General features: G+C 64.7%; 2 protein-coding genes across 2 annotated transcripts; one reads left to right on the top strand and one right to left on the bottom strand.

The window, feature by feature from the left end:
* Positions 1–925: 925 nt before the first annotated feature.
* On the bottom strand, positions 926–5,968 carry C1QTNF1 (C1q and TNF related 1). Its single transcript, XM_032129469.1, has 5 exons — positions 5,781–5,968; positions 3,253–3,387; positions 2,859–3,009; positions 2,600–2,742; positions 926–2,258 (listed from the first exon to the last, which is right to left on the bottom strand). Exons 3-5 carry the CDS (start codon positions 2,993–2,995, stop codon positions 1,708–1,710), a joined length of 831 nt encoding a protein of 276 aa, XP_031985360.1. The 5' UTR covers positions 2,996–3,009; positions 3,253–3,387; positions 5,781–5,968; the 3' UTR covers positions 926–1,707.
* A 674-nt stretch (positions 5,969–6,642) lies between these two features.
* On the top strand, positions 6,643–10,241 carry CANT1 (calcium activated nucleotidase 1). Its single transcript, XM_032129271.1, has 4 exons — positions 6,643–6,695; positions 8,215–8,854; positions 9,096–9,299; positions 9,714–10,241. Exons 2-4 carry the CDS (start codon positions 8,236–8,238, stop codon positions 10,082–10,084), a joined length of 1,194 nt encoding a protein of 397 aa, XP_031985162.1. The 5' UTR covers positions 6,643–6,695; positions 8,215–8,235; the 3' UTR covers positions 10,085–10,241.
* Positions 10,242–11,871: the final 1,630 nt, after the last annotated feature.

The raw sequence follows: 11,871 nt of genomic DNA, 5'->3' as shown, positions 1-11,871 counted from the left end.
GCCCGTGCCCCGGAGTGGGACGTGTCCTGGGACGGGCCGCGTGTGGTGGGATAAGGACGTGTGTGCTGGGATGGGACATGTGTGCCGAGATGGGCTGAGTGTCCTGCGACAGGGCCACGTATCTTGGGATGGATTTTGTGTCCATGGATGGAACGTGTGCCCTGGGAAGGGCTGCATGTCCCGGGAAGAAACTACAGGCCTCTGAATGGATTGTGTGTCCTGGGCTAGAACATGTGTCCCAGAATGGGAATCCGTGTGCTGAGATGCAACCTGTGTCTATACCAGGCCCTGCTGTGCAGTCTGGGCTGGAGATGGTACCTGGGCCCAGGGGCCAGTGTGGCCAAGGAGCTTTGCCCATGCCATCGGACAGGGCTAGGGCCCTGGGCTGATGCCCCCACCCCACAGGCACAGCAGTGAATAGCCTGACCAGCCTCACTTGGCCCCCACCATCCACCTTCTCCCCACATGTGGGGCCAGGGCTCTATTTAAGGTCATCTTCAGTCCCCCCAGCCTGTTCCCCTCCCTCCTGTGCTTGGGGTGCTGGTTTCCAGCTGCAGCCCTGCTCAGCCCAGCCACGGACGCACCAATCCAGACCCTGACACCCAGCTTCATCCCAGACCTATCTCCTCTCTGAGGATGTGCCAGATAACCTGGACTCCTGACAACCCTGCCACCCTTCCCAGCCTGTCCCGTTCCCAGGCTGACAGTTCTGTCACTGCACTCAGCTCCTGGCCCTTGGGGCACAGCTGGCCCCTGCAGTGCCTGGCACAGGTCTCCCGGCTCTCCAGGGACAGTTTGTTCTTCCCTCTCCACCCCAGCTCAGCAGCACCATGCCAGCCCACAGCTCTCAGGGAGCCCCTGCACCCCTGGAACAGAAGCCTGCCCTGAGTCCCTCCACACAGACAAAGCAAGAGGACACCGAGGGTGTGAGCAAGGCTGGAAATGTGGGGTGTTTAATGTGGCACGAGCTGAATGGGGGGGTCAGCATGCTGGCCCACACTACTGCTGCATCTACGCAAACATGAGGCCTGGCCAGCAGATAACCTAATGGAAGAGGAAGTGGCTGAGGCTGAAGGCCCCCCACCCAGGGCTGCTGGTGGGGAGTGAGCCCTTCCTGAGCAGAGGCTGCGGCGAGCAGTGACGGATCTGCAGAGGGAAGTGACGCTGTTCACTCCCCGCCGGGGTACCCAGCCCCCCACTGCAACACCTGCACTGCGGAAGGAAAGAGGACCTGTAGTGGTTTGTTGCCTTTCCTGATGGCGCTGAGCACCTTCTGCCCATTCCAGCCGGGGAGCACGGCCTGGTGCGAGGAGGAACACAGTGCAAGTGTCTGCCCGTCCTCACACCGGGGCACCAGCAGTCACACCAGGTTCTGCTGGTGCCAGCTCAGCCAGTGCCATGACAGGCTGTGCCTGGCAAACCCAGCTCTGGAGTGGGGAGAGGGACTGAGCCCCCTGCCCACCCCAGGTGAGCAGCTGCTGCCTGTTCACTAATGTGGCAGGGGCTTAAAATTGCTCCAACTCTTCCAGCTGTGTCTGGTTGGCCTTGAGGCGCTGGAGTGAGGGAATTCACACGCTGGTGCAGCTGCTGGGGGTAATGGCACTAGGGTGACTAACAGCATAATAGGCGTGGCACTCCTGGGATGAGAGGGACAGGGGCTCCTTGGCCACCTGGCCTGGCACGTGAGGAGCAGGAGGGGCCTGGTGCTCAGGGGTCCCCACTGTACTTGATGAGGTGGCCGCTGAAGGTGATGTAAGTGTCGTACTCATCGCTGAAGACAGCGTTCTCACGCTCGCCCTTGTAGAGCCGCACCCAGACCTCATCCTGCTCCTTCAGCTCCAGCATGACGCTCTGGCTCTGCATGATGCTGCGGTCGCTCACCTGGGCGTAGAGGATCACCACCTCCGCCCCGTTGCGCATGATGTGCAGGTACGTCTCCTTCTGGTTCCAGGTGTGCACATTGAGGCTGAAGTAGTAGATCCCGGGGATGTAGCAGTAAAACTTGCCCGTGAACATGTTGAAGTGGTCGTAGAGGTTGACAAACTCCGTGTCGAAGATGAGGGTCTGGTAGTAGTCGTTACTGTGCAGGGGTTTCTTGCGGCCCACGGAGAAGGCGGCGTAGTGGCTCTTGCAGCGCTCCCCGGGGGCACCCATGCTGCCCTTCTGTCCCTTGGGCCCTGCATGGCCCCTGCTCCCGGCCACCCCTGTCTTGCCGAACTTGCCCTGCATGCCACGCTCACCGCGGTCCCCCTTCTCTCCTGGGCAGAGCAGGAGGGAGAGTTGGGCTGTCAGGCAGGCGCCAGCACTGAACCCAGCGCCCTGAAAGCCCCTTCCCCAGAGACGGATAGGGGGAGCAGGGACCCACCAGTCCTGCGCCTGCCCCTCCCCAGGCTCTGATGCTGCTGCCCAGAGGCCACCAGAGCAGGGGCTGTTCACACCCCAGTGTGGCTCCTGCCCTCTGTCTGTGCAGGGCATGGGACCACTGGCACCACCCCAGTTTCTCACTGCCAGTCTGTGCAAGAGCTGGCACTGTGAGCCAGCACAGCACTGGAATTGGGGCAATGCCGACAACACAGCGTAGGGTCCTGCCAGCCCTCACCTTTCAGGATGGTCATGTTGATCTGAGGCAAGGGCTGGTACTGGGGGTAGAAGCGCTTTTCGGGTGGGGGGCAGCAGCGGACACAGCGGGGCTGTGGGCGCAGCTCCTCCTGGGCACCGTCAGCCTTCTGCTCCTGTGTGGCCCTGGCAAGGCAGAAAGCAAAGCACAACAGGGAGCTATGGTGGGGCGGGGGCCCTCTGCGGTGTCAGGGCTGCCCTGGCCCCTGCTGCAGAGCACCCTGGCTCTGGGGTCCCCTCACCTGGCAGCTTGGTGCTGGGATGGGGCCTCATTGGGGTCTGTCCACCATCGTTGGTCAGGGATGGAGCTGGTCTGGCTCCCCACAGGGCAGGGCAGCAGGAAGATGAGCAGGACACCATGCACCCACAGCCCCTCCATGCCTTGGCAGTGCCCTGTGAGGTGCCAGGGACAGCTGAGGGGGACAGGCATGAGGAAATGCCCAGCCCAGCCATGCCCCAAGCTTTCCTGGGACACTGCATAGCCCCAGGCTTCCAGCTGGGCTGTGGGACACAGTGTCACCCCAGTGAGCACCTCGGGAGACCCACGTTGGGGCAGTTAGGGGGCTCTGGGCTCACCAACATGAGGCTGCAGCCTTGCAGCCCCTGAACCCTGGCACATACGGCAGAGGAGATTACCTTGGGAGCTGAGAGTGGAGCAGAGCAGCAGCTTCTGACCGGCCAAGTCCTGGACCAAGCGCTGCTGCTCCTGCTCAGCCTGACTTCAGCTGCCTCCCATGGATGCCCAAGAGCAGCAATTTAGGGTGTCAGCACCTGAAAAATTACAGACAGCTCTAGATGCCATGGGGCAAATATCAGGGTGCAACCCTGCCTGTGTGTGGGACCCCAGCTGGGCCCAGAGAGGGTGTCTGCACCCCACTCCTGCGAGGGGCTCCAGTGGCCTGGGGGCTGCCAGCCGAGGGGTTTGCAAGGGGACAAGACCCTCTCCTCCAGAAAGAGGAATGTGGGCCGGCAGCCCTACCTGGGAGCTGGCTGCCACAGGGAGAAACCTTTCTGAGAGCCCACATCCTGTATGGGGCCAAAACCAATATTTGCAGTGGTGGTGGGACTGTGGCCCAGCCCGGGCACTTTGTGGCCCCTCCCCACATTATCAAAACCGTATCTGCTGGAGACGTGGGGCCGGGCACGCAGCACCTTGCCCTTTGGCCCCGAGACACCAGGACAGCCTTGGCCAAACAGGGGTGTAGCACTGCCCAGAGCTGGGCATCCCGTGGCAGCAGGGTCAGAGGTGGTGCTGGGTCACGGAGCCTGCCGGGATGGGGATGGCTGCTACGCAGGCTCCTGTCCCAGCCAGGTGCCTCCCTGGGTCGGGATATGGGTGTGGCATTTGCTGTTCTCCCCTCCCAAACACCTCCCATGGCACCGCCTGGCTCTGCCAGCATGCCAGAGCACCGGTCCCAAGGCGCAAAGGGCCCTCACAGCCCTGTCCTGTGTTCTGCAGCTGAGCCAGGCCATTAATGATTTTGAGGCAGAATCCTGTTGTTTTGGTGAACGCCTGCTCTCAGAGCCCCGGGGTCGCCAGTCAGTGATGGGTGGCTGTCACCGTTGTCCCCGGGTGTGGGGTCTGGGGACCGCCGCAGCGGGGTGCGGAGGGCGTTTGAGGCCGGGGGCGGATGCCTGGATTATGAGTCACTGGAGCTGGGAGGGGGCGGAGGGATCGGGAAAGGTTCCAAAGGGCTTTTCCTGCTGCTCAAACCCTCTGCCGAGGGCCTGGCCTTCATACACTTCCGGGTGCCTCTGTCTCTCCATCTCTCACCCCGTTGTTTCGTGCTGCCAGGTGTGGAGGGAGGCAGGGGAGAAGTGGATCCATGGATAGAGACATGGAGGAGGCCAGCCAGGGGCTTGTGAGCAGCTGTCACCCAGGGGAGCCTTGGCCCTGGCTCTGCTCACCCTGTCTGGCCTCCGGCTGCACCAGACGCACAGCACTGGACATGGCACGGGCCAGCCGGGGGTTTGGGAAGCCTGTGGCGTTCCCTCAGCTCTGGGACCATCAAACCAGGCTTTCCTCTGGGACATGGAGCAGGCTTGGCCCTGGGGAAAACAGAGTGTCACAGGGAACTGCTCTAGGAGGAGAAACCCTTCACCAGGAAGTTCCCATGGTGGAAGGCAGTGCTTCCCAGGCTGCTGGGAGCAGAGGCGAGTGTGCGGTGGGTGCAGGGTGCTGTCAGCAGCACACGGGGTTCGCTGGGCCCCCGGCGTGTCCCCCCTGCACCCCTCGGGTGTGCTGGGCGGGAGGTGCCCGCCTGCGCACAGGCACACACGGCCCTGCCGAAGGACGCGGGTTTTCCATCGGGGTTGGATGCTCTCCAGGAGCAGTCAGAGATTTAAACTCAGTGGCTGCAGAAGCCTTGGGACTGCAATCGAAACATCCCAAAATACATTCCAGGTGGAGATAAAGGCTAGGATGAAACGGAACAAGCCCTAGGGGAGGGATGAGGGGCTTGGGGTGGTGTGGAGGCAGCAGGACCTGCCTTCCCATCTCACCCTCTCCCTTCAGGATGGTGGATACCAACTTCCCTGCACCACAACCACTGTGCCTCTGGGGTCCTGCTGGTGGGCCAGGTCCCCCAGTTTCTGCTGCAGATGCTGGAATGGTTGCAGAGACCTTTTTTTTTTCCCTGGAGCAGGGCAGACCCGGCAGGCAGCAGAGCAGGGGCTGCATGGGGCAGATGTGGGGAAGGACCATGGGGTAGTTGCAGCCCTCCAGCTCCTGTAGCACCAGCAAGACGTTGTGCTGGGGACCCCAACGGCCACTGTGACCCCCACAGAGATGCCGAAGGTGGCCCGGCATGGGCTTGATGTGTTCGTAGCGATGGGTTTTTTGGGAACGCAGGTGGGGCAGGGCTGGGGGGGATCTGTGTCCTCCCAGAGCCGCCGTGGGTCGGGCTGTGCCCTCAGACTCCTGTGAGGCTCAGCCGTGTGGTCCCCACTGCTCCTTCGCAGGCAGGGCGAGGGCCTCACTCGACTGGGGGGGCACAGGGACCGGTCCGCCTCGCTGATCGTGAGCCAGGACACCGAGCCCCTGGCGAGGCGGAGCCGCCTCCCGGTGCCTGGGCACCGCGCCCGCAGAAGGGCGCACAGCGCGCTGCAGCTCCGGGCCGGATCGTCAGGGCTGCGGCGCCCTCCCAAAGCTGCCCCCCACCTACCTCTGGGGCAGGGCCTCTCCCTCCGCGGCGCTGCCTTTGCTGCCCTAGAGCATCGCCCGGGTCAGCGCGGAGCCTGCCCACGGCCGATCGCTGCCTCCCGCTCCGGAGCCGCCTCTCCTCGCTCGGCCCGGGCGGAAATACACTTTTTAGAAGCGCAGGAGGCAGCGAGGCGCGGGACGAGGCTCGCAGCCCTCCCCCGCCAGATGTGCGTCCGCGGCCGCCTTAACTATGTGCGCTCCCGGAGCGGCCGCCTCAGCCGTTTGTGCTCCGGGGCCGCGGACGGGCAGCGGAGGCGGCACGTGCCAGCGGCTCCGCAGAGCCGGTGCGGGGCCCGGGATCCCGGAGGGTGCAGCGGGCCCCGGCACAGGACCTTGCCCCATGCTGGCAGCGCCGAGGCCGTTCCCAGCCCCGAGGGCACCACGGCCAGCACAGCCCCACCGGGCTCCAGCCTTTGACAGCCGGACACGCACACGGGTCCGAAGGCCCGGGGCTAGGTCTACCCTGCTGCCCACCCCGAGCGGCGGCGGGACATAGGGGGCAACCAGGACAAGGACAGAATGTGTTGCGGGCTGGGGCAGGGCAGCACTGGGGTCATGCCTGCCGGGCAACCGGGCTGTGCCCACCCCGCAGAGCCGGCTCGGCCCCCGCACTGCCCCCGCCGCTGGGCTCCGGCCGCCCGAGCGCGACGCCCGGCTCCGGCGGGCCCTGCTCAGCGCGGACCACAGCTCCCGGCAGACCCCGCGGCGCAGCGGGAGGGACGGTGGAGTGCGGTGACGCGCGGAGTCTCCTGGGATTTGTAGTTTCTGCGGCAGACGTGGAGGTCTGGCCGCTCCCAGGCGCGGCGGCGGCGCGCGGGGCCGCCGGGAGCTGTAGGCGGCGGCGGCGGCGGCTGCGCGCGGGGGAGGCGGCGCCGCGGTGAGCGGGGACACGGGCGGGGGGCGCCGGGCCGGGCCGGCGGGCGGGGGGCTCCACCGGGCGGGGGCACCGCGGACCTCGAGCACGCTGCCCGGGCCGCAGCGGCGGGGTCTTCGGGGCCGTGCCCCGCGCGGAGGTCCCGGGGGCGCGGAGGACCTCAGGGCCCCGCTGTCGGGCGATGTCCCGGCTGCCCGACAGCTCGCCCGGGGAAGGGGCGCGGGGGTCCTCGAGGGGAGCGTCCCGTGTCCATGCCCGGGGGTGTTGGAGGGTCCCCGTGTCCATGCCCGGGGGTGTTGGAGGGTCCCCGTGTCCGTGCCCGGGTGTGTCCGTGACCGTGCCCCGACGTTTTGAGGGTTCCCCGTGGCCGTGCTCAGAGCGGGCGCTGGGGTCCCTACAAACGCGGTGGGGGGTCAGTGCACCGAGAGGGGTCCCCGGGGCTCTGCCGAGGGCCACGCTCCGGGATCCCGACAGGGCAAGAAGCGCTCCCGTCCCCCCGATCCGTGGGCTCCGTGCCTGTGCCCCGCCGGAGCTCCCCTGTCCGGGGCCGGCCCCCCACGCTCAATGCCGCCTCTGTTTGCCACTCGGGCTGCTGAAAGGCACATTGAGACCCTGCGGGATGGGCCCTTTGTAGAAAGCCGTGGGATGGCAGCTGGGGATCTCTGCCCCGGGCTGCATGGCACGGGGTGAGCGCGGGTCCAGTCCCGGGTGGCTGCTAGCCGCCCGGAGTGCCCGTCTGCGGGAGCCCGGGTCGCTGCCACGTCCTCTGTGCTGCAGGGAGGGAGGTGGCAGCAAGGGGCATTGTCGGCACCCCGGGCCCATGGGTGGGCACAGCCCAGGGTGGGCTCACGATGCTCACATACGTGGAGGACACGCTGTGAGCCTGGGCAGGGATGAGGGGCTCCTGTGTCTGTAAGGCTGGGCAGGTCAGGGTGTGTGTCCCTTGGACCTGGGCACTGCTCTTCCTGCTCAGGTGTGGGTATCCTGCTTGGGCGGAGCTGCCACGTGTCTCCCAGTGTCCCTGTGTGCCTGGGGACGAGCTCATGCCTCATCAGTGGGGTCGGTTCCTGGGGCTGTGGGAGCTGGGCCAGGCTGCCCAGACACTCTGGAGGGAGTAAGAGTCATCCTTGCCACCCGAGGGGAACCCACTTCCTCCCAGGACTCTGTGGGGACGTGCCCCAGGACACCGTGACACGGGGCTCACCTTGAGCCAGATGCCTCAGCTTGCTGCCTGAGCTGCAGTGACCATGGGACAGGTAGAGGTGCTGGGCAGGTCATGCAATCCTGCCAGTATGCTGGGGCTCCTGGTCAGGGGGTGCAGAGGGAGCCAGGTGAGAGGAGCTGAGAGTGATTCCAGCAGCAAACAGCCCCTGGGCATGCTGGCTCTTACCTGCATGAGGTGCGAGCACCTTCTGCTGCAGGAGAGGGGATGGGGCCCCTCGTGGTTGTGTTCTGCTGTCCCTCGAGCTCAGTCAGCACCAAATCCAGCTCTTTGACCTTCTCTCTCCCCTCTTGCCACCAGGTTCTCCTCGCCCCCACTCTGATGCCAGTCCCGCCCTGCCATGAGTCTATGAGCCCCCTCCGGATCAGCGTGGGTGGTCTGCCCGTCCTCGCGTCCATGACCAAGGGTGCTGACCCCCGCTTCCGACTGCGCTGGAAGGCCATCGTGCTGTCCTCAGCCTGCGTGGGGTTTGTGCTGCTGCTCTTCTGCCTGCACCGTTCCTCCCCAGCACGGCATGGCCCCCCCAGCCCTCGCACCTGGCAGCTCGGCCTGCAGGCAGGGGACCGCTACAATGACACCTACCCGCTGTCCCCCCCCCAGAGGAACCCTGAGGGCGTGCGCTACCGCATCGGCGTCATTGCAGACCTGGACACGCAGTCCCGGGGCTCCCAGGAGCACACCTGGTTCAGTTACCTGAAGAAGGGCTACCTGGTGCTGTCAGACAGTGGGGACAGAGTGACAGTGGAGTGGGACAAGGATGAGAGCATGCTGCAGTCCCACCTGGCTGAGAAGGGCCGGGGCATGGAGCTCTCAGAGCTGGTAGTTTTCAATGGGAAGCTGTACGCAGTGGACGACCGGACAGGTGTGGTCTACCAGATCGAGGGCAACAAGGTGGTGCCCTGGGTGATCCTCCCGGATGGGGATGGTACTGTGGGGAAAGGTGAGCTCCCATCCTGCCCCGTGGAGCCCTTGGCTCTTTTCAGCTTGGTGGGGTGGGGTGCCCCTTTCCTGTGACCTCTGAGCCTGGCCAAGACAGGGCAATTCCTGCCAAGGGACCAGCTGGCTGCAAGGGGGACACTGTGCTCAGCACCAGGCTCTGGGGTGTAGGGTTTGGGGTATGTGGGACAGTCTGATGACCCCGTGCTGAGTGAGCCCCGCTCATGCCATTCTTTCCACCACAGGCTTCAAGGCAGAGTGGCTGGCAGTGAAGGACGAGCACCTGTATGTGGGAGGACTGGGCAAGGAGTGGACCACCACGACAGGGGAGGTGGTGAACGAGAACCCCCAGTGGGTGAAGGTCATTGGCTACAAGGGTGACGTGAGCCACGAGAACTGGGTGACAAACTACAACACGCTGAGGGCTGCAGCGGGGATCCGGCCCCCAGGTATAGAGCAGGGCAACCTCCTGCCACCCCATATCCCACACCAGAGCTGTAGTCACCTCCCCAAGGATACTGGCACTAGGTGAGATTTGAAGGCTGCTGGAGGCCAGAGATCTCCCCTTGTCCTGGTCATTTTCCTCTGCTGCCTGTGCCAGGAGCAGCTGAAGGGTGGCTCAGCCGGCATTGGGCCTGGCAGCCGGGCTCCCAGGCAGAGTGGGGTGTGCTGGGTGCCCCTGCCTGGCTCTGGGAGGAATTGGGAGGCTGCTGCCAGGCAGTGGGGCAGGAGAAGGCAGAAGAGTTCATAGGGGATGCCTGTGCAGGGCTGTGGGGTGTTTTGGAGGGCAAGGGAGAGGGTCCCGCCCCAGCGTGGCTGGTGCCCCTGTGGCCTGTGTGGTCACACTCCACTTCCTGCCGCAGGGTACCTGATCCATGAGTCGGCCTCCTGGAGCGACACGCTGCAGCGCTGGTTCTTCCTGCCACGCCGCGCCAGCCACGAGCGCTACAGCGAGAAGGCGGATGAGCAGCGAGGCACCAACCTGCTGCTGAGTTCCACCCAGGACTTTGGGGATGTGACAGTGGGGCGTGTGGGCGAAGTGGTTCCCACCCACGGCTTCTCCTCCTTCAAGTTCATCCCGGACACGGATGACCAGATCATCGTGGCACTAAAATCAGAAGAGGACAATGGCAAGATCTCCAGCTACATCATGGCCTTCACACTGGACGGGCGCTTCCTCCTGCCCGAGACCAGGATTGGAAGTGTGAAGTACGAGGGCATTGAGTTTATTTAACAGACAGCTGGACCGAGTGGAGGCGTGCGGGCGGCTGAGGGGTGTGGGCAGGCCATGCTAGGCTGCTCCCAGCCCGGGGTCCGTGAGGGATGTCAGGCAGCGCTCCCAGCTCTGTCCTTGGCCCTGGGCTCTTCTGTAAAGTGTTGGCTGAGCTGCAGCAGGTGTGGTGCAAGTGTTTCGGCAGTGGCACCTGGTGGCAAGGGACCGCCACCACAGGGTGCTCCCGCCCCGGGGACAGTGTCCACATCCTGGAGTGCTGGTGCCCAGGCCGGCCCCGCTGCAGCCCTTAGCGCCCAGGCCGGCCCCGCTGCAGCCCTTAGCACCCAGCCCTGAATTGCGACAGAACCATCTGCGGTGGCTCTGGTGATGTCTGCGCTCTGGGTTTGCAGCTGAGCCCCAGCTCTACCGCTCTGCTTTGTGTGCCACGAGGCTCCCTGGGTAGAGGGGGAGGGTGTGCAGCCAGAGTGGGTCAGACTTGGGGAATTTCATCAGGCTTTTTCTCCAGAAGCTGGTTTTCCTTCCCTTTTCCCTTAAGCTGGGTGAGGTGATTGCTGGCATGACACTCCTGTTTCAGAGAAAAGTCTCCCATGGGAGGGGACAGTGTCTGTGTCCCTGTGCTCCTGTGACCGCAGGGGATGCGGTGGTTCCCTCACTGCTGTGGTTCCAGCACAGTGGCTGTGCCTATGGGGCAGGGGGAGCAACTGTGGGTGATGGGGCCACCAGCTGTGGCCAGATGTAATGTGGGCCCATCCCAGTGCCATTCCCAGGCCGCACCCACGGAGGTGTGTGTGTGCTGGCCCTGTGTCTTCTCCAAGCCCTGGCTGCACATGGCTCTGGCCCCAGAAATGCCTCTGGCCCCAGAAATGCATCCAGCCCCAGAACTGTAGCTCTGGGAAGAGCTGAGCCCCATACAGGAACTGCTGGGAGCTGGCAGCAGTGCAGCTGTGCTGTCCAAGGGCTGCCGTGCTCGGTGCAGGAGCAGAGCCAGGAGCCAGTTGTGCTTCCCAGAGCCGGCAGCAGCTGAGAAGCATTGACAGCAGCCCAGGGCTTTGGCCAGGGAGCCCTCCCCATGCTCGCCAGCATGTTGTGAAATCGCAGCCGCAGCCTGTGGCCCCCAGGAGGAACTTGCATGGTTTCAGGAGCCAGAAGTGTCAAAGGGGCATCTGCTGGCCCCAGGACCCTCCTGACCCCTCTGACGAGGGGGCTGCAGCTCCTGGCCTGCCAGCGCTCCCTGGCTCAGCCCTACCCTGCCCCAGGTCATAGGGCAGCATATCCTCACACCAGGACCAGTGTTTGGCTCTGTAGTGTCCCCAGTTTGGTCCCCTTTAACACTGTCCCTGGGGCAGGTCTGCCAGCAAGTAGGGCTTCAGAGAGCTGGGCCTGGCCACCGTGGTTTGGGGGGTCCTTGTGCCCCCTGTATCCCTCTGTCATGCCCTGGCACTGCTGTGCTGTGCCATGCTCAGGGAGGGAGAGGGCCTGTTGGTGCAGCAGTCAGGCTGTGGTTTGGTGGAAGGATCCACAGAGTGGCTGGGGCCCTCCCATGAGCCCAGCCAGGCTGCTCCCCCCATCCCTGTTTACAGTGTCAGCACCTCCATGAGCCATGCAGAACGCGAACGAGGCCAGACATGTGTTTTCATTTAGCCCAGACAATGACTCGGCCTGGGCTGCGAGCGGATGCGCTTGTCTCTAGACGTGGACCTGTCCCCAGTGCTGTGGGGACAGTGACCTGGCTTTGGCCCCTGCACGTGGCCTCGGGATCGTGCAGCACCCGGCCCAGGGCACCCAGG

Source organism: Corvus moneduloides, chromosome 19 (assembly GCF_009650955.1).
Source record: "Corvus moneduloides isolate bCorMon1 chromosome 19, bCorMon1.pri, whole genome shotgun sequence".
Lineage (NCBI taxonomy): Eukaryota > Metazoa > Chordata > Aves > Passeriformes > Corvidae > Corvus > Corvus moneduloides.
Note: the sequence above shows the minus strand (reverse complement) of the source record. Positions and strands in the feature narration are given on the sequence as shown.

Bases quoted from the DNA above. Each gene is read 5' to 3' on its own strand.
- CANT1 (XM_032129271.1), top strand. From the start codon at position 8,236: ATGCCAGTCCCGCCCTGCCATGAGTCTATGAGCCCCCTCCGGATCAGC. The intron at 8,855-9,095 runs GTGAGCTCCCAT...TTTCCACCACAG, and splicing joins GGATGGTACTGTGGGGAAAG to GCTTCAAGGCAGAGTGGCTG. The intron at 9,300-9,713 runs GTATAGAGCAGG...TTCCTGCCGCAG, and splicing joins AGCGGGGATCCGGCCCCCAG to GGTACCTGATCCATGAGTCG.
- C1QTNF1 (XM_032129469.1), bottom strand. From the start codon at position 2,995: ATGGAGGGGCTGTGGGTGCATGGTGTCCTGCTCATCTTCCTGCTGCCC. The intron at 2,743-2,858 runs GTGAGGGGACCC...CTGCCTTGCCAG, and splicing joins TCCCAGCACCAAGCTGCCAG to GGCCACACAGGAGCAGAAGG. The intron at 2,259-2,599 runs GTGAGGGCTGGC...TGCTCTGCCCAG, and splicing joins CAACATGACCATCCTGAAAG to GAGAGAAGGGGGACCGCGGT.